Source organism: Oryx dammah, unplaced genomic scaffold (assembly GCF_014754425.2).
Source record: "Oryx dammah isolate SB20612 unplaced genomic scaffold, SCBI_Odam_1.1 HiC_scaffold_29, whole genome shotgun sequence".
Lineage (NCBI taxonomy): Eukaryota > Metazoa > Chordata > Mammalia > Artiodactyla > Bovidae > Oryx > Oryx dammah.
This window is the reverse complement of record NW_024070213.1, coordinates 63,939,718-63,962,100: the sequence shown is the minus strand read 5'-3', so window position 1 is coordinate 63,962,100 and position 22,383 is coordinate 63,939,718. Positions and strand designations below refer to the sequence as shown.

The window sequence follows — 22,383 nt, the reverse complement described above, 5'->3', positions numbered from 1 at the left end:
TTGGATAATTTTGATTTTTTGAAACAACTTAAATAAGCTCAATGTTATTTGTTCTTATTGTTGTTCAGTTGCTCAGTCATGTCCAATTCTTTGCAACCCCATAGACTGCAGCATGCCAGGCTCCCTTGTCCTTCACTATCTCCTGGAGTTTATTCAAATTCATGTCCATTGAGTTGATGAGGTCATCCAAACATCTCATCCTCTGCTGCCCTCTTCTCCTTCTGCAGTCAGTCTTTCTCATCATCAGGGTCTTTTCCAATGAGTCAGCTCTTCACATCAGGTGACCAAAGTATTGGAGCTTCAGTTTCAGCATCAGTCCTTCAATGAACACTCAGAGTTGATTTCCTTTAGGATTGACTGGTTTGATCTCCTTGTAGTTCAAGGAACTCTCAAGAGTCTTCTCCAACACCACAGTCAGAAAGCATCAGTTCTTCAGCCTTTTTTATGGTTGAACATTCACCTCTGTATATGACAACTGGAAAAACCATAGCTTTGTCTATACACACCTTCGTTGGCAAAGTGGTCTCTGCTCTTTAATACGTTGTTTAGGTTTGTCATGGGAGAAGGCAATGGCACCCCACTCCAGTACTCTTGCCTGGAGGGTCCCATGGATGGAGGATCCTGGTAGGCTGCAGTCCATGGGGTCGCTAGGAGTCAGACAGGACTGAGCGACTTCACTTTGACTTTTCACTTTCATCCATTGGAGAAGGAAATGGCAACCCACTCCAGTGTTCTTGCCTGGAGAATCCCAGGGATGGGGGAGCCTGGTGGGCTGCTGTCTATGGGGTCGCACAGAGTCGGACATGAATGAAGCGACTTAGCAGCAGCAAGTTTGTCATGGCTTTTGTCCCAAAGAGCAAGCATCTTTTAATTTCGTGGTTGTGGTCACCATCTGCAGTGTTTTCGTGCCCAAGAAAGGAGATATGTCACTGCTTCTACTTTTTGCCCATGCATTTGCAATTAAGTGATTAGAGCATTAGAGTAACATCACATACAGAGGTTTACATGGCAAGTATGTTTTCCCCAATAACCACCTTGTTTTTTTGTATCATGTTTAATTAGGGGGAGCAAACAAATTGAATGAGAGTTCAGAAATATATATTCATGAAAAGAAGCAAAGACATTTTATTTATAAGAAACTGAAGTAGAGAGATATCTAGTAACTTGTTAGAACTACTCCACTAGTTAGTGGCAGGCCTGGAATCTGGGCAGTCAAATCCAAGTCTATACCCTAAACCACTATCTGCACTATATTATAGGTGGCACTAGTGGTAAAGAACCCACCTGCCAATGCAGGAAATACAGAGACATGGGTTTGATCCCTGGTTCAGGAAGATCCCCTAGAGGAGGGCATGGCAACCTACTGCAGTATTCTTGCCTCGAAAATCCCCACGGACAGAGGAGTCTGGTGGGCTACTGTCACATGATTGATCGCAGAGTCAGACACAACTAAAGCGACTTAGCATGCATGAATACTGTCTCTTTAAAAAACAACAAGGCGGGGGAAGTGGCAAAAAAAAGACCTCTTTTGTTTGGGAATTTAGTTAAAAATCAGTTATTAATCTTTGAAAGTTTTTATATATTTGCATGTATGCATTAAAAATCAACAATTAAACACTACCAAGAAATTGAAACAGTCTGTCAGTGGAAAAAGGATCACTTCTTAGAAAAAAAATAAAATAACAAACAGTGACAGTTGAAAGGTCATAAATATTATATAACTATCATTGAAGATAAAACTAATATTCAAATATTTAACTAATTTAATTTGGGACTATTAAATTCATTCTATGGTAAATATTTGTGATTTAGCTAAAGCAACAAAAATGTCTGAAACCAAACAAAAATTCAGGTTTCCTGGTGAGATATGTTTTGCTGCCACTACTACTGGCCCTCCAAGGGAGAAGGAATGGCTACAGAAAATACAGAAATAAACCATTTCTATATTCAATTTTCTTTCTTTACCAGTAGAGAGAAAAAAAATCTATATCTGCTGATTATTCAATATTAACTGCTATACCATTCATTAAACCTATGAGATTAATACCAGTTAAAAAGAATAAGAGGTAACAAATATGAACTTAAATACAAGGTTGGTAAAAATGTTTTCCTTGTTTTCTCTCACGTGCATATTTTGAGATATTTGTAGTACATAGGGGCCACACTATTTTGTCAGGAAAACTCATAAATTGCCTTAAACTTCTACTTCAGTTGCATATGAACTAACATGAGAGCCAACTTTAAGGAGCAGAGGTTATCCTGCCCTTATAAAGTTTTATCCAGCTTCTAAAACATATCATGTTTGATTTAACGAACACCTCTAAGTAATATCTTTGCCACAACATACAGGTGCTTAGTATTTCTTGATAGCTTCAGTGCTCATGAGAAAGGCTTATAGTTCATTTCATCTTAGTCATCTCATTAAACTTGCTTTTCTTTATCTGTAAAGGGAAAATTAACTCTACTTAGATATTTTACATATACTTTAATTGTGAAATACTCTTCATAACCAAGAAGTATTTGGAAGGTTGATGACAACCTCTAAAGCATTCAAAGACATTCTAAATGAGGTTACTAAAATTTAATCCTTTGCATATTTCTGATATTGTGTGTGTGGGGAGTAGTTTATCCCAGACAATAAGATAAAAGAAAATAGGGTGGCTTTGAAAAGTTTCTCCATCTCCAGATCCATGTCTGTTCTTTGGAAGATGACAGAAATCTGCAACATTGAGAAAGATCTGTTTCAAAATAGTTTCTGTAGCCCAAAAGTCAAATAAGCAACTGCCTGTTATTTCTGCCACATGGATTTCACAACCATCATTTCCACAGCACATAACATTTCATCTTTCCACTAACATCCCAACAGCTTACAACAATTGAGATAAAATCTCAAATACTTTGATCTTACTCTGATTTTTTTTCTCCTAATTAATAGGACTAAGAGGATACTGTAAATGCTTTTGGTCTCTAGATGATTTTTCTTCATCAATGGAAGTTGTGGACCTGAACACTGAGAGTTTGGAAAAATTAAAAGAAACTCCAAATCACTAATACACACGCAGTGTTTATCCTTTTGTTCTTCTTTATTCATTATCTCCATTTCACGCATTTTCTTATTCACAAATTTTTTTCACTCATCATCTGAAAAGAACACATGAATCCGAAGTAGACCAAAGTTTTATTGGATTTATTCCTTTTCAGTCTTCCAGGAATACACACTCATTACTAGGGTGCTGAGAAAATATATAGGTTGCTTCTATTTGGTCCCTTGGATTTACATTTAATCCAATCATTGATTGCATGGGAGGTGAGGCCAAAGAAGAAAGGCATGAACCAGCAACACACTATAACCGTAAAACATTCCTAGGGAGTGCAGAGCACATTCTAATGAGAACAATGTAAGGCTACTGAGTATCACTTCAAAAATTTATCACAGCTCCCACAGAAGCTTCCCAAAGCTTTCCACTTAATGCCCTCCTAGTGACTAGAAAGATTCTAAGTATCATTATTATTTCTTTAATAGCTTGAGAAATTTGTATTCCACTAATAAGAACTTCAGTAAAATTGAAGGTGATAATCAATTGCATCAGTGCAATCATAAATGTTAATGTAAATTAAACTTTTTGATTGTGCAGGCTTATCTCATTCTTAAAAACAATATATAAAACAACTATAATAAAAACTGGGTTGCTCCAAACCTTTTTTGTACAGCACAGGAAACAGTAATTCTCTCACATAAATTCTATAGGTAAGGTTGATCTTCATTATCCTTGGATTCTGCATTTTTGAACCTGTCTGCTCCCTAAAATGCATTTGTAACCATCAAATCAATATTTGCAGTAATTTCTCTGTCATCATGGAGATGTGCAAAGTGGAAACAAACTGGAACCAGTTGCCATGCATGTTCCCAACTGAGGTGTCAAACAAGATGACACTCTGCCTTCTTGTTTCAGCTCTCAATCGATAAATAAGAGTCTCTCTATCTAGTTCCTACATTTCCCAAATCACTTTCTACTGGGATTTTGCTGTCTGAAATGGCTTTCAAACCTAGTGCTCTAGTTGCTGCCTAGGGTCACTAAGCACAAGTAGACTGTGATGAGCCTCAAAAGAGAAATATACATGTTAAACATTTTTCTTTCAGCCACAAGTAACAGTGCTGTTTGCCATGAGTTTCATGTTAATGAATTGATGATATATATTAAATAAGGTGTCTTTAAATAGAAACACACATAAAATAAAGTTATCTATTGATCAGCTGATGAAAACGTGACCAGCAGCTTGTAGGAACTTAATCTTGTATTTCCCTTAGGAGCAGGAGAGCTCAGTAGTCAGTACTTCAATGTTTATGTCACTTTCATAGAACATAAATAACTAATTCACATAAGGAGAATCAATTGTATCTTAATACATTCTGGATTTTATGCCATCCATTTCAGTGGATTTGATGCCATCAACTATACCTCTCTCCATCTTGCCCTCAAGTATTAATCACATCCCTCTCCTTTGTTACTAGAACTCTTTATAACTCTTCCCCACAAATATTTCTTCTGCTTCAGATATTTCCCTTCCTTTGATGTATATATCCTCAACCTTCAAGTTCAGCTCAAGAAACAATTCCTGATCACATTTTTGAGATATGTTTCCTTTCTATGCAGTTTCATACCAACTATTATGTTTCTTTATTCATATATATCATAGCTGATATTAAATAAAGAAAAGTGAAAGTATCTATTTCATATTCTGTAAGCACGTCCTGTGTCTGATACTTTGTGCCAAGTCACTAGTTTGTACATTGTAGATGTTCAATGTACACATGTAGAATAAATGAGTGAATGAAATTATATAAGGTTTAGTCCCTAATTCTGGAGTAGGAAATGGCAACCCACTCCAGTATACTTGCCTGGAAAATTCCATGGACAGCAGGACCTGGCAGGTTACACTCCATGGGATCACAAAGAGTCAGACATGACTAAGCATGGATGCCTAGTTCCTAATTATGACACTGGATTACCCACACATCCCCATCTCTGATGATCACAAATACTGTACATAATTGGGCAGAACCAGCATTTCTGCCGCAGTTGGGAACCTCGTCGTTGAATCAGATCCATGAAATACGCATCTGTCTATGCAGTTCTAACCAGTCTCTGTGTGTGTGTGTGTTAGTCACTTAGTTGTATCCAACTCTCTGTGAATCCATGGACTGTAGCTTGCCAGGCTCCTCTGTCAGTGGAATTCTCCAGGCAAGATTACTGGTGTGGGTTTCCATTCCCTTCTCCAGGGGATCTACTCAAGCCAGGGATCATACCCAGGTCTTCCACAATGAAGGCAGATTCTTTACTGTCTGAGCCACCAAGGAAGCACAATTCAGTCTATAGAACAGCCTAAATCATACTGCAAAACTGATGCTCCAGTAGGCATATTATGGCTGCCACCAATGTACACATACCCTCAGCCTGTAACACAAATCCCACTGGCTCTGAACATGACACCACTTTTGTGTTGCTCTGGGTCATGGAGTTTCTGTAATCATCTCATCTGAATGTGTTCTTCAGGTTGCTCTAGTCAGATTCATTATCTTGCTTGAACCTGATCTTAAGTTTCATTCTTAATTATGGCTAATATCAAGACCTGCATCGGCAAAAGGAGCAACCACCACAAATCAAACACCAAAATTTCCTAAGCATGAAACTCAGTACTATGTTTCTTCATATCAGTGGTTTCTGAAATAAATCTGGCCTTGCTACAGTTCAGTTTAGTTGAGTTCAGTTGCTCAGTCGTGTCCAACTCTTTACGACTCCATGAATTGCAGCATGCCAGGCCTCCCTGTCCATCACCAACTCCCGGAGTTCACTCAAACTCACGTCCATCGAGTCAGTGATGCCATCCAGCCATCTCATCCTCGGTCGTCCCCTTCTCCTCCTGCCCCCAATCCCTCCCAGCATCAGAGTCTTTTCCAATGAGTCAACTCTTCGCCTGAGGTGGCCAAAGGACTGGAGTTTCAGCTTTAGCATCATTCCTTCCAAAGAATACCCAGGACTGATCTCCTTTAGAATGGACCAGTTGGATTTACTTGCAGTCCAAGGGACTCTCAAGAGTCTTCTCCAACACCACAGCCTTGCTACAGTACTGGGTTAATGGGGGCCTGGAGGCCCTAGGGGCAAGGAATTTTATGAAAGTAAGTTCTGACTTTTTACCCTCATGGGGAGGCAGGGAATTATGAAGTTTGGATTTCTCTAAACTTAGGAAGGATTTTCAGATATATATGAATGGCCCAATTCCCTGAGTCGGGAAGATCCCCTGGAGAAGGAAATGGCAACCCACTCCAGTATTCTTGCCTGGAGATACCATGGACAGAGAAGCTTGGTGAGCTACAGTCCATGGGGTCACAAAGAGTCGGATGTGACTAAGGTCACATGAATACACATATGATGGCCCAAAAGAACGAGCTATGTCCACTTTACCACCTGAAAAGTAGGAGGCATAGGGTAAATGCCATAGCAAATATGAATAAATGCTATACTTCTTTCGAACTGATTATTGACCTATTAATTTCTTGCTCTATCCTCTATTTCCACACTTTATTGGCACAGGTTGCTCAGTAAGTTTTACTATCTTGCTTGAACCTTATCAGAAGTTTCATTCTTAATGGCTAATATCAAGACCAACACCAGCAACAGGAAGAACCACCACAAATCAAACACTAAAAATTCCTAAGCATGAAACACAGTGCTTTCTCTACATTATAATGGTTTATTCCTGGGCAATGATGACCCTGACCAGTGGACACCATATGGTACATATACAAACATTATTTTCTTTTGTGATTTTACAGATAGGGAAAATGAGGATCCAAGGTCAAAACTGTGGCACAAACAACAAAGTGGCCAAGTCCACATTTCATATTTGTTATCTTGGATCTCATTATTTTAACGGCAATATACTTCTGCATCTCACAGGAATATTAAGCCATTAACAAACAGTCCTGAGATGCTAGGACTTTGTAGATTGAAGCTCCACTCAAGGGGCCAACTTTTGTCAGATACAATTGAGTCCTCTGGTTGGCTATTAAGTATTATATTCCATTAGGCAACCCAGTGTCTACATACAGTACAGGCATTTTGATATACATCTAGATCACCATTTAGCTATATTGATACAAAGTTACTCATAAGTGATTAGTAAAAAAGCAGCATATGGTTTTATTCCTGGGAAATCATATATTAGTCTATTTTAAGAAGTGCCATATGTTCAGTCACTTGGTCGGGTCCAACTCTTTGGGACCCCATGGACCACAGCCTGCCAGGATCCTCTCTCCATGGGATTTTCCAGGCAAGAATACTGGAGTTGGTTGTTATTTCCTTCTCCAGGGGATCTTCTCGACCCAGGAATTGAACCTGGGTCTCCTGCATCTCCTGCATTACAGGCAGATTCTTTACCACTGAGCCACTGAGGATGCTCCTTTAAAAAGTCATGGACACATTGCTTTCTCTTCAAGAGCCTTCCTTCCTCAGGGAAGACTGTTATCCTTCTTTTAGGGAACTGCCCATGTCCTACACCAAATACACAGTTCCACTTAGGCTGCCAATGTTAGCTTCTCATCCATTCACTGCCTGCAGGGGCAGATGAAAAGTAGGCCAGATTCTAGCAGTCTTCCCCAGAATTTGTCTACATACAACTTAGGGAAGAGAAGCAGTCTCCCCTATGTCAAATTTGAGACTGAAATATGACGTAGAAACTGTTAATCATCTTCCTGGTGGCAGCAGGAGGCTACTAAAGTAAACAGACAAAGATATTCCACCAGAGAGTAGAGGGGAGACAGCAATAGGATGGACAGATAGCAGTCATCTGCATTAGCTGACCTGGAAGACTCTGTTACCTGAGCCCCTTTTTGTTCTTCATGCAGGATGTTTTCTCTTTAAGCCTTAGGGGATTTGAATAAGGTTTCTGTCATTTGCAGCCAAAACACATCTGCATAAACTATGAGAGAATAGCATATTTTAGAGAAATTTTAAGCCTCAAATCAGGAAAGATATTCTTATTCTTGCCAAGGAGTAAAGTAATAAGTAGGTTCTTTCCATAAGTCCGTAAGTAAAATGTTCATTGTCTAAAGCATACATATCAAAAGGGATTTGAGTAAAGTTTCTTAAATTCTCTCTTTTGAAAATAAACCTTAGTAATAATCCAATACTATGTGGACTGGATTAGCAGCCTTCTATAAGAAAGTATCTCCCTGAATAGTTTCAAAGGCCTAAGCATACTTAGGATCTGCCCTTGACTCCTGCCTCCTCCATCCTTGTCTTGAGAGGGACAAAGAAAGCTCCATGGGCATTATTTGATCCCTATTTCTGTGTCTTGAAGTGCCCACCTCTCACTTTTATTCCCTTGAAAATTGACAATGCTGATTTCCACATATGACTCCTTTTTCATTTGTGATACTGAAGGCTTACTCCTCTCTAAGAGAGAACTGAAGAAGTAGCACATATACAAACCTTATGACATACTATAAACTCAGTGACCAAGGACATCCTGTTCTAGTCATAAAATTTATATAATTTATAGTTACATGACAATATAAGCCTTCATGTCTGTGCTGATTAGTATAATCTAGGTTTTATTCCACATGACAAAACTGCAGAAGCTTAATAGAAAGTCCTTTCTTACTCATCCAAAGTATCAATATTAAGTGGGCCAAGAATATCCCCCTTGTAGCAACATCATATGCAAGAAGGTTGTGGGCAAAAGGAAGACATTGCATCAGCTAGAACTGCCTTGCCCAGGTGTCCAGGGATGAGAAACATCCTTCCACTCACAATTCATTGGTCTGAACTAGTCACTTGGCCTCAGCCTGAGGGTAGAGAAGCTGGGAAATATTCAAGGGCACATGGAAGTTTGGTGAGCAAAATGACTTCTGCCACACTGTACCAAATTTCCTAGGACAATCAGCAATACATACACTCATAGATGAAAAAAATCACCCACCATGGCATAGGTATGGGGCTTCCCAGGTGGCACTAGTGGTAAAGAACCTGCCTGCCAATGCAGGAGATGCAAGAGAGGCAGGTTCAATCCCTGGGTTGGGAAGATTCCCTGGAGAAGGAAATGGCGACCTGCTCCAGTATTCTTGCTTGGAAAATTCCATGGACAGAGGAGCCTGGCAGGCTACAGACCATGAGGCCACAAAGAGTCGGACATGACTGAGCACAGGTACTTATGGCATAGGTGTAAGAAGGACATAAATTTCTTGTGCAGGGCTGTCCAAGTTTACCTGGTATTTCCTGGGTTCTGTAAAGTTAAGCTGAAGCTGAAAGTCCTAGGTATCACAATCACAGGGTTAGAATGAACTTTCCTTTTTTAACTGCTGCTAAGATACAGCATTATATGACATTTTAATAGTCTCCAGTCTGCAAACATATTCAGAACACAAAGTAAAATAATATAGTGAACTTATTTTGACTTTAAAGATCAGATAAATACACATTATATACCATGGTCACCAACCTCCTATGCCTAAAACCATTTGCTTGTTTGCCTCCAGTGAAATAAGCTCAGTGGTCTGATGCTTGGTCCCTTGTGTAAAGTAATCCATCTTAAAACCATCACCCTTACTTTAGCACAATTGGCAGTCAATGCTCACATAAAGCAGAAGAGTAAGTTGCCATGGAGACAAAGCCAACTCTCCTCTTTAGAATGGCTGATTATTCCAAGTCATAACAGATATACCAGAAAAATAACATGAACTTCTCACAGAGACTGGCAGCCCCAAATCTGTGTTCTACAATTGTGTAGCTAACTGTGTTCACATTATCTTTTGATATAGTAACAAAGACACACATTGCACTAAAAGATAATCCTACATAATTACTGTTTACAAAATAAATCCTTATATCTGTCTAAACAATGTGGAAAGTTTAACTTGTAATATGTTTTCTACTTCTAATTAGTGCTTTATTAATGGGGTGACCACTCTGCTTGACCTATTTGCTAAAATTCGTTAGAACTCCAGGAGACCATATGGATGGCCAGATGGGTTGCTGTAATTTAATGCTATTATTCTAAGGATGAAGTAAGGGATAAACATAATTTGCATTCTTTGCCATCCTTCCTGCATTCCTTTTATTAGTTTCATTTTTAATTCAGACATCAGAAGGGAAGATAATACCTTGCTACCAAGGCCCAGATGCCAACTAATTGCTACAAGAGACTCCAGCCCAGACATCATAGGCCAAGCTTCTGAACACACTCCATCTTACCCCATGACCCCATCATGGTGATAAATAGGTTGAGAGCTAAGCCCTAATGAGTGTCAGATCTTAGATGTTCTCTAGGCTAAAGCAATTAGCATTATGTTGAACACAATATTTCAGTTACTTGGTATAGAGACTCATTGTTCTATATGCCTTTTGCTTTATGGTCTTCAAATTTACCACCAGCACCACCTGGGAACCTCCATTTATATTATTTACTTATTTATAATCTGATGCTGAGATTTATTGGTTTGGGAAAAGTAGTTAGACTATTCTTCATTCTAAGCATTCTTTCAGAGCCAGCCAGGGAGTGGAAGGCTGTCATATGATCATGGTTAAGTCTACAAATACATCCTGCTTTCATTGAATAGAGAATGATTATTGGGATATCAAGCTCTGTCTGAGACTTGCTCCATGTTATCCTATTTTGTTTCTTCCTCTAGAAACCCTGAATTTCCAGAAACCCTTCCCTTGCTTCTAGGTCTGCATGCATGCTAAGCCCCTTCAGTAGTGTCCAACTCTTTATGGCCCTATGCACTGCAGCCTGCCAGACTCCTCTGTCCATGGGATTCTCCAGGCAAGAATACTGAACTGGGTTGTCATGCCCATCCCCAGCAGATCTTCCCAATGCAGGGATCAAACCCATATCTCTTATGTTCTCTTGCAATGACAAGTGGGATTTTACCACTAGCACCAACTGGGAAGCCTTTAGGTAGGGCAGTATAAACGTTCTGACCAAGGGAAGGTGTGCAGAAATGTCTTTTAACCCTTCTAAGCCTGGCCCTTAAAATATTCCATATGATCTTCCATGCTTTCTTTATTAATTCTCTGTCTATCTGGATGGAGTTTTAAGGGAAGACTACAAAGGCTTTGGGCTTCCCTGATAGCTCAGCTGGTAAAGAATCCACCTGTAATGCATGAGACCCTGGTTCGATTCCTAGGTTGGGAAGATCCCTTGGAGAAGGGATAAGTTACCCACTCCAGTATTCTTGGGCTTTCCTTGTGGCTCAGCTGGTAAAGAATCCACCTGTAATGTGGGAAACCTGGGTTTGATCCCTGGATTTGGAAGATACCCTGAAAAAGGGAACAGCTACCCACTCCAGTGTTATGGGCTGGAGAATTCCATGGACTGTATAGTCCATGGGGTTGCAAGGAGTCAGACACAACTGAGCAACTTTCACTTTCAAAAAGGTTACATACGTTATTGTGTTGCTTGTAAGTTAGTCAATGATCAACTCAACTGAAAATTATGACTGCATGAAACCCAAAGTCCAAATTTAAGTAGACTTACACAAATTCACTAGAGGAATCCATTTCAGTTGTATTTAAGAAGCAGGAAACTACATATCTTAACATTAGCATGTTTCAGCACTCAGGACAAAACAGTTATCAGTGTTGCTTTAGCAAAACATTATTAAGGAACACCTGACCCATAGGGTAGATGAACTAGACTGAGTGCACAGTATCTACTGTTTCTACAGTCATCAGAGACAACACAGGACAACCCTTAAAGCAACTGTCTAACAGAATCTCAAAGTGTTTTAAAAGCAGATTTGTCCATTGACAAATCCAAATAGCATTTTAAAGATATCTGTTGGTACTGAAGCAGAAATGCATCAATTTAATGTAACCAAAAGGGTAATGGAGACGTATATTGGATTAATGTAAAATCACTGACTTACGGAAAGTAGAAAATACCCACCAGTGCACAGGTGCACTCACACACACACACACACACACACACACATACACAAACACACAAAGGATGATTGGGGGATCAAATTTTTACCTTTGTAGTACAAAAAAAAGACTATACCCTGAAGAATTCAATATTCCAATACTTGGGTTATCTTATGTGAAGAGACAACTCATTGGAAAAGCCCCTGATGCTCAGAAAGATTGAAAGGAGGAGGAGAAGGGGACGACAGAGGATGAGATGGTTGGATGGCATCACTGACTCAATGGACATGAGTTTGAGCAAGCTCCAGAAGATGGTGAAGGACAGGGAAGCCAGGCGTGCTGCAATCCATGGGGTTGCAAAGAATTGGACACAACTGAGTGACTGAATAAAAACAGCAAACAGAATAATTATTATGTCACTAAAGCAAAAATCTTGGTGGGGTAGCACCTGAATCAGGTTTGTGGAAGGCCTTGAACAGATATAGCTCTGCCATTTTACAAAGGGAAGAGAAAGGCAGAAGAGCATAGTGATTACTGACAGTCAGTCAGTTCAGTCACTCAGTCGTGTCCGACTCTTTGCGACCCCATGAATCGCAGCACGCCAGGCCTCCCTGTCCATCACCAACTCCCGGAGTTCACTCAGACTCACGTCCATCGAGTCAGTGATGCCATTCTGCCATCTCATCCTCTGTCGTCCCCTTCTCCTCCTGCCCCCAATCCCTCCCAGCATCAGTCTTTTCCAATGAGTCAACTCTTCGCATGAGGTGGCCAAAGGACTGGAGTTTCAGCTTTAGCATCATTCCTTCCAAAGAACACCCAGGACTGATCTCCTTTAGAATGGACCGGTTGGATTTACTTGCAGTCCAAGGGACTCTCAGGAGTCTTCTCCAACACCACAGTTCAAAAGCATCAATTCTTTGGTGCTCAGCCTTCTTCACAGTCCAACTCTTACATCCATACATGACCACAGGAAAAACCATAGCCTTGACTAGACGTTGTGGGGGGCGGGTCTCAATTTCTATGTCCCTAATGAGTTGCTTGAACTAGGAAAAGTATTTTATCTATTTCCTTGGCTGTAGAATGGAGAGCAATAATTCTTATTTTACAGAATGTTAAGAGGATTAAGTCATATGACACACACCAAGCATTTAGAGAGGCCTGAGCTGAAAATAAATGTGAACACGTTTTGGATATTATTCCTAATGTTATATCACAATCACTATGAACCATATTATCCTCACCTATAAAGGAAGACATTGAAAGATGATTTGTATAACTTCTTTAAGTGCTTGGGCTTCCCTGGTGGCTCAGATGGTAAAGAATCTGCCTGCAAAGCCAGAGACCTGTGTTCAGCCCCTGGGTCAGGAAGATACCCCGGAGAAGGGAATGGCTACCCATTCCAGCATTCTAGACTGGAAAATTCCATGGGCAGAGGACTCTGGCGGGCTACAGTCCATGGGGTCACAAAAAGTCATACATGGCTAAGCAATTAACACACACTTTTAAGTGCTTATATTCTGAGTCTATATCTGTACCTTAAAGTCAAATATCCAGTTGAAAAATGAAAATCCTAAAATTTAAATATTTTAAGTAATGACTAAAAAAATCTGTAGACAATCTTGTCTGATGTTGGGATTGATTTAAAGCTGATAGGTGACACAAAAATGCACTAATAATCCAGTAGGTTTTAATAGTCAGTAGTATTAGGTTGGCTAAAAGGTTCCTTCAGTTTTTAAATAAAAATAGAAGACATTTTTCATTTTCACCATGAATTTTATTGAATAATGCAGTCACCATTTTGTTTCACTGCCTTCTGCCATTTTCCAGGCAACTTCATAATTTGATATTCCCAATCTTTTTTGTCTGTTTTTGAGCAGAGAACTGTTCTAGATGCCTTTTACCGTCTTCCAAGGAATTGATTTTTTTTCCATTAAGAGAGTTGTAAAAAGATCAAAATAAACAGAAATCTGAAGCTGCAATGCCTGGTGAATATGATGGATGAATCAGAACTTTCAAGCCACACTGTAACAGTCTTTGCCTGGTCATCAAAGAAATGTGTGGTCTTGGATTATTCTGATGGAAAGTTACATACTTTCTGTTTACTCATTCTGAGGCTTTTCCTCAGGTGCTGCTTTCAGTTGTTCTAACTGGCAGCAGTACTTGTTGGAATGAATTGTTTGGTTTTCAGGAAGGAGCTCTTAACAGAGGACTCCCATCTAATCCCACCATACACACATCACTTTCTTTGGATGAAGACTGGACTTTGGTGTGACTCGTGATAGTTCATTTCACTTGCCCCACAATCTCTTCTACTCCACATTATAGTATAGTATCCAGTTTTCATCATCACAATGTGTTTTAAAAACAACATTTCATTATATTTAAGTAGAGAATCACATGTAGAAATATAGCCAAGAAGGTTTTATTTCTGCTTAATTTATGGGGGAACTCAAACATCAAAGTGACTGACACACACAAGCTGGTGCAAATGCTTTTCAACGCTTGGATACTTTGAGTATGTCAGCTTCCTCCCACATAGTATTACATTGATTGTTCTCAATAAATGTCCTGATTTGATCCCTATAAACTACAACTGATCTACCTAATGGTACAACATTGTCCAGAGAGAAAACTCCAGAATGAAACTTTGTAAACCACTTTTGACACTTTTGATCAGTCACACCGCCTTGTCCATACATTGTACAAATATTTTTGTGTTTCAGTTGCATTTTCACCTTTCTTGAAATGATAAAGCATAATATGCCAAAAATGTTTTCTTCCATCTTCAATATTAAAATGGCTACACAAAAATGCACCAACTTTAATAAGCTTTTTTTTAATGCACACTATGACATCTGTCATAATACAATTCAACAAAATTGTTTCAAGTGAATTTAAAGACAACTAAGCACTACTAGAGCCATTTTACAGAAAAAAAAATCAAATGAACTTTTTGGCCAACACACTAATATGGCACCAATTTATTCACTATCCCTCATGAATCACACCCTCATTTGAACAAGTAACAAGAAAACTGTCAAGCAACCATTTAAATGTTAAAATATTTAAGTAAACTACAGATATATTTAATATTTAATTTAAATTAAATAACTACAAATTTAATAAGCTATAGAGGTAAGGAATGATTTTATTCACACAAACTTGAATGGATCCAGAATGTACATGATAACACTCCACTTTTTCAGCTTAAAGTGAATTACTTCCTAGGCTTAGAAAATAGGTTGTCAGCAACTTGAGTTTCTTTCCCATTCATAAAAAAAACATGTCTACCAATTGCAGGAATATTATGAAATGATACTAACATTATAGTATAGTCTATTCCCAATTAAATGGAAATTTGCCACCCTTAAAAATTCCATAATTTAGTAAACCTTAGTTTGTGCAAAGACATCCTCATTCAAATAAATACTCTAGTAAGACTCAGAATGAAGTGAATAGTTCTAGATGCTGAATCACTAAAAATCACTGAAAATTCAGTCCTAATTATCCTTCTGGTTGGTTTTAAGTGAGGGTAATGAAAACAGGATTTTAATGTACCAAGATACTACATGTAAAATACTGTGGCATGAAGCAATTGTTTCCTTAAACCAGAAATCAATTTAGTCCAAAGAAGCTTACCTCCTGCATACATAACAGCCAGCATAGTGGATGATATCCATGCTATTTCACTATAGGTAGTGTTGAATAGGAGCTGGATTTCTTTGAAGAATACTGTGACAGCTTTGGGAAACGCATATGAAAATCCAATGGAGATAAAAGCTGCTCCAACCACTACCCAGCCCCATCCTCCATCAGGAGGTGGATGTAGTGGTGGGGTGCCTCCTGGTGGTGGCATTTCTGCTTCTCTATTTGAAATTCAAGTAACCTGTATTTAAAAAAAGGAAATAATAGTTTAGGCCATACTTGCATTTTCATGTCACTCTTGAGTTACCAAAATAATATTATATTTTTATTACATTAACTACAACTGTATAATTTTCTTAAATATTTTTTAATACTCTGCTATTCAGAAAGTTATCAGCAAATTTACCAAAAAATTAGACTGAGGTATGTAACTCTGTTATGAGCTAAAAACTGAAAGCATTTTGTTCATGGAAACAAAAAGCACCCAAAGAGGAAGTTGAATTCAGATCTATACTAAAGTACCAACAAAGAAACAAATGCTATCTCACTCTGATTTCTAAGATAAATGGAGCTGTCATCCCTTAAAACAGAATGATTTCTTAATCCAAACATTTAATATTTTCTATACCAAGGTTAAAAGGATCTTATATTACATTTGATGAATTTTAGAGAATTAAATAGTAGGCATATTTTATAATTTTTCCACTTTTAGTAATTGAGAATATTTAAAAATATTTCAGCAGAGATCTATCAATATTTCCTAAAATTATAAGATTAGAAATTGTATGATTCTAATAAATTAATTTTAATGCATTTCCAAAACTGGTACTACCTATCATTTTATGAATTCTTCATAGCAGTGAAATGTTCCCAATCAAACAGATTGTATGTTATTTTTATTCAGACTTTCTTTTTGGATATGCCTAGGAACACTTAAAGAGAATGGCAACACACTCCAGTATTCTTGCCTGGAGAATCCCATGGACAGAGGAGCCTGGGGGGCTACAGTCCATAGGGTCGCAAAGTGTCGGACACAACTGAGCGACTGAACAACAACAGGAACACTTAACTGCTATTTTTATGATATAGAGTACCCACTCTCTTGTGGAAGGAATGATCACATATAGCTTAATACAACTGAAATTAAATTTTAAAAAACCTTGGTTCCCTAGCATCAATATTCTTTGTAGAATGATGTTGCTTACTTGGCTTTTAGCTATAATTGCCAATACTTCTCAGTATCTTCTTTTTACTACTCTCATTCCATTTGCAAATATTTTTCAGTTGAAATATAGAAGAAAAAGGAAACACTCGTCCATTGGTAAGACAATTTTGAAAATATGCAAATAAAAGCTAAATCTGCCACTAATCCAGGAAAACTACCAAAAAAAAAAAAAAAACTAAAACAGTATCTACGAAGAGAAACAAAGGTTTAATTTTTGTCTGATGTCAAATTATATTCAAGATATTTTCAGTGATCTTCTATATCACCTACCAGATTTTGTGAAAATATTCTTTAAAGTATTCTAATTTGTCTGTACTTCTATCCAAGGACTTTACCTTCAGAAACACATACAGGCAAAGTGATAAAAATGAAACTTAAAGTAGGTAGAGTACTGCTTCCCTGGAATAAATACAATGATGAATAGTAGAATGGAAGTAACAGTGTGGAAAACTATCACTTTTACTCTTTTTTTATTTAATGTTAATTTTCACAAATATACTTAAGATTTTTTAACATAATATTTTACAGCATTTCAAATATGGAGAGAAATTGGTATAATCTGCAATTAACAGATAACAGGCTACAGATTAAAAGACTTATTTTACATTTTGTGAGTCAGGCATATCTGCAAGGAAGTTCTCAGACATTCAACTATAATAACCTCTTTTTTTGAGTTTTTTCAGCTCTATTGAGTTATAATTGACAAATAAAGGTAAAATATATCTAAAATGTGCAAGCTGATTTGATAAACATTATCAAAGGATTCCCACAATTGAATTAATCAATACAACTGTCACCTCACATATTTACGTTTTTTGGTGTGAACACTTTGTTCTACTAGGATAGCAAATTTCAATTATACAATACAATTTTATCAACTGTAGTCACCTTATTATACATTAGATCCTGAGAACTTATTCATATAATTACTAAAAGTTTATACCTTTTCACCATCCTCTCCACATTTCTACATCCCCTAGCCTCTGGCAACTACCATCTACTCTTTGTTTCTACAAGTATGATTTTTTTTTTAAATTCCACATCTAAATGTCATGATGCAGAATTTATTTTTCTCCATCTGGCTTATTTCACTTAGCATAATGCTCTCCAGGTTTATCCATGTTGTCCCAAATGGAAAGATTTCATTATTTTTTAAAGCTGAATAATATTTCATTGTGTGTATGAGTGATTGTAAGTGTGTGTGTATATTATATACATTTTGATGGGAACTATTTTCAAAGTCTTTGTTGACTTTGCTAGAATATTGTTTCTGTTTCTGTTTTAGTTTTTGGCCATGAGGCCTGTGGATCTTAGCTCTCTGACCAAGGATTGAACCTTCATGCCCCGCAATTGAAGATGAAGTCCCGTTTGTGTACATATTTTGTTTATCCATTCATCTGTCAGTGGATACATAGCTTGTTTCCATATCTTGACTATTGTAAGTAATGCTGCAGTGAACATGGAAATACAGATATCTCTTCAAGATAATGATTGCCTTTTCCTTGTATTTCTTTTTTTTTCCCCCTCCTTGGGGATGGTCTTGATCACTGCCTCCTGTATAATGTCACAAATCTCCGTCCATACTTCTTCAGGCACTCTATCATATCGAATCCCTTGAATCTATTTGTCACTTCCACTGTATAATCATAAGGGATTTGATTTAGGTCATACTTGAATGGTCTAGTGATTTTTCTCTACTTTCGTCAATTTCAGTCTGAATTTAGCAATAAGGAGGTCATGATCTGAGCCACAGTCAACTCCCAGTCTTGTTTTTGCTAACTGTATAGAGCTTCTGGAGAAGGCAATGGCACCCCACTCCAGTACTCTTGCCTGGAAAATCCCATGGATGGAGGAGCCTGGTAGGCTGCAGTCCATGGGGTAGCTAAGAGTCGGACACCATTGAGCGACTTCACTTTCACTTTTCACTTTCATGCACTGGAGAAGGAAATGGCAAACCACTCCAGTGTTCTTGCCTGGAGAATCCCAGGGACGGGGGAGCCTGGTGGGCTGCCTTCTATGGGGTCGCACAAGGTCGGACACGACTGAATCGACTTAGCAGTAGCAGCAGCAGAGCTTCTCCATCTTTGGCTGCAAAGAACGTAATCAATCTGATTTCGGTGTTGAACATCCGGTGATGTCCATGTGTAGAGTCTTCTCTTGTGTTGTTGGAAGAGGGTGTTTGCAATGATGAGCATGGTCTCTTCACGAAATTCTGTTAGCCTTTGATCTTCTTTGTTTTGTATTCCAAGGCCAAATTTGCCTGTTACTCCAGGTATTTCTTGACTCCCTACTTTTGCATTCCAGTCCCCTATAATGAAAAGGACATCTTTTTTGGGTGTTAGTTCTAGAAGGTCTTGTAGGTCTTCATAGAACTGTTCAGCTTCTTCAGCATTACTGGTCGGGACATAGACTTGAATTACTGTGATATTGAATGGTTTGCCTTGAAAACGAACAGAGATCATTCTGTCATTTTTGAGATTGTATCCAAGAACTGCATTTCAGACTCTGATTGTATCCAAGAACTGCATTTCAGACTCTTTTGTTGACTATGAGGGCTACCCCATTTCTTCTAAGGGATTCTTGCCCACAGTAGTAGATATAATGGTCATGTGAGAAATTCACTCATTCCATTTCACTTTAGTTCATTGATTCCTAAAATCTCAATGTTCACTCTTACCATCTCCTATTTGATCACTTCCAATTCACCCTGATTCATGGACCTAACATTCCAAGTTCCTATGCAATATTGCTCTTTACAGCATTGGACTTTACCTCCATCACTTATCACATCCCCAACTGGGTGTTGGTTTTCCATCTTTTCATTCTTTCTAGAGTTATTTCTCTACTCTTCTGCAGTAGTATATTGGGCACCTACAGACCTGGGGAGTTCATCTTTCAGTGTCATACCTTTTTGCCTTTTCATACTGTTCATGGGGTTCTCAAGGCAAGAATAATAAAGTGGTTTGCCATTTCCTTCTCCAGTTTTGTCAGAACTCTCTGCCATGACCCATCCATCTTGGGTGGTCCTACATGGCATGGCTCATAGTTTCATTGAGCTAGACAAGGATGTGGTTCATGTGATCAGTTCGGTTAGTTTTCTGTGACTATGGTTTTCATTCTGTTTGCCCTCTGATGGATAAGGATAAGAAGATTATAGAAGCTTCCTGATGGGAAAGACTGACGGAGAGGGAAACAGAGTCTTGTTCTGATGGGTGGGGCCATGTTCAGAAAATCTTTGATCCAATTTTCTGTTGACAACAAATTGTGGAAAATTCTTAAAGAGATGGGAATATCAGATCTTCTTACCTCCTCCTGAGAAATCTGTAATCAGGTCAAGAAGCAACAGCTAGAACCAGACATGGAAAATAGGCTGGTTCCAAATCAGGAAAGGAATACATCAAGGCTGTATATTGTCACCCTGCTTATTTAACTTATATGCAGATTACATAATGCGAAATGCCAGGCTGGATGAAGCACAAGCTGGAATCAAGATTGCCAGGCGAAATATCAAGAACCTCAGATACACAGATGACACCACCCTTATGGCAGAAAGCAAAGAGGAACAAAAGAGCCTTTTAATGAAAGTGAAAGAGGAGAGTGAAAAATATTGGCTTGAAACTCAACATTCAGAAAACTAAGATCATGGCATCCAGTCGCATCAATCATGGCAAATAGATGGGGAATCAATGAAAATAGTAAGAGACTATTTTTTTGGCTCCAAAATCACTGCAGATGGTGACTGTAGCCATGAAATTAAAAGACGCTTGCTCCTTGCAGAAAAGCTTACCAGGGAATCAACCATGACCAACATAGACAGCATATTAAAAGCAGAAACATTACTTTACCAACAAATATCCGAATAGTCCAAGCCCTGGTTTTCCCAGTAGTATTGTATGGATGTGAGAGTTGGGCTGTAAAGAAAGCTGAGCACCGAAGAATTAATTCTTTTGAACTGTGGTGTTGGAGAAGACTCTTCAGAGTCCCTTGTACTGCAAGGAGATCCAACCAGCCAATCATAAAGGAAATCAGTCATGAATATTCATTGGAATGACTGATGCTGAAGCTGAAACTCCAATACTTTGGCCACCTGATGCAAAGAACTGACTCACTGGAAAAGACCCTTATGCTGGGAAAGACTGAAGGCAGGAGGAGAAGGGGATGACAGAGGATGAGATGGTTGGATGGCATCACAGACGCAATCGACATGAGTTTGAGTAGGCTCTGGTAGTTGGTGATGGACAGGGAAGCCTGGCATGCTCTAGTCCATTGGCTTGCAAAGAGTTGGACATGACCGAGTGACTGAACTGAACTGAACTTCCTTTGCATATATATCCAGAAGTAGAACTGCCAAATCATATGGTAGTAGTTCTACATTTAATTTTTTAAAGAACCTCCATACTTTTTTCCATAGAGGCTGAAAACAGTTTACACTCCAACTAAGAGCATAAAAGTTTTTCATTTTCTCCACATTCTTGCCAGTATTTGTTCCAAATAATTGCCAGTATCAATTTTTGTTTTGATAATAGCCATTCTAATAAGTATGAGGTAAAATCTCATTGTGGTTTGATTTTCATTTCCTTAATGATTAGTGATGTTAAGCACTGTTTTCATGTACCTGTTGGCCTTTTATGTCTCCCTTAGAAAAATACCTATTGAGGTCCTCTGCCCATTTTAAAATTGGATTATTTGTGCTCTTTGCTATTGAGTTGCACGAGTTCCTTGTATGTTTTGGATACCTCTTATTGGATATGTGACTTATAAGTATTTTCACCCACTTCATAGGCTGCCGTTTCATTTTGTTGACAGTTTTCTTTTTTGTGAAGAAACTTTTTAGTTTAGTTTTAGTTTAATAGTCTCAATTGTTTACTTTTGTTTTTGTTGCCTTTTGATGTTGAATCCTCCAAAAAGTCATCACAAAGACCAATGTCAAGGAGCTTACCCCTATATTTCTTCTAGGAATTTTATGGTTTCAGGTCATGTTCAAGCCTTTCATTCATATTGAGTTGATTTTTATTAATGGTGTAAAATGGGGGTTCAGTTTCACTCTTTTGCATGTGGATATCCAGTTTTCCCAGCATCCATTTAAGACACTATCTTTTCCCCATTGTATATTTTTGCCACCTTTGTCAAAAACTAATTGGCAGAATACATGCATTTATTTCTGGGCTCTCTATTCTGTTTTCCTGATCTATGTGTCTGTTTTTAGACAATACTATAATATGGTATTGTTTAATTCTATGACTAAGAATTAGAAATAATAGACTTAGAAATCAGGTAATAGAATTAGAGATATAAATCTATTTCTATAGAATTAGAAATTAGGTAGTAGAAATTAGGAAGTGTAATACCTCCTGATCTTTTTCAAGACTCCTCAGGCTCTTTTGTGGTTCCATACAAAATTGAGGATTGATTGTTCTATTTCAACAAAAAATGGCATTGAAATTTTGATAAGGACTGCATTGAATCTGTATATTGCTTTGGGTTATATGAACATTTTAACAATACTAATATTTCCAATCAATGAACACGGATTAGCTTTCCATTTATCTGTGTCTTCTTTAATTTCTTTCATCAGTGTTATAGTTT

The 22,383-nt window shown here is 38.1% G+C and overlaps 1 protein-coding gene across 4 annotated transcripts in view; it reads right to left on the bottom strand.

Annotated features, from left to right (window-relative positions):
- SLC16A7 (solute carrier family 16 member 7) overlaps positions 1–22,383 on the bottom strand; it is a 197,992-nt gene that overhangs the window by 52,899 nt on the left and 122,710 nt on the right. For all 4 annotated transcript variants that reach the window (XM_040233114.1, XM_040233115.1, XM_040233116.1 and 1 more), the window contains one exon: positions 15,567–15,813. In XM_040233114.1, the coding sequence (XP_040089048.1) occupies positions 15,567–15,783 (217 nt within the window). In that variant the 5' untranslated portion in view covers positions 15,784–15,813. The remainder of the gene's footprint in view (positions 1–15,566; positions 15,814–22,383) is intronic.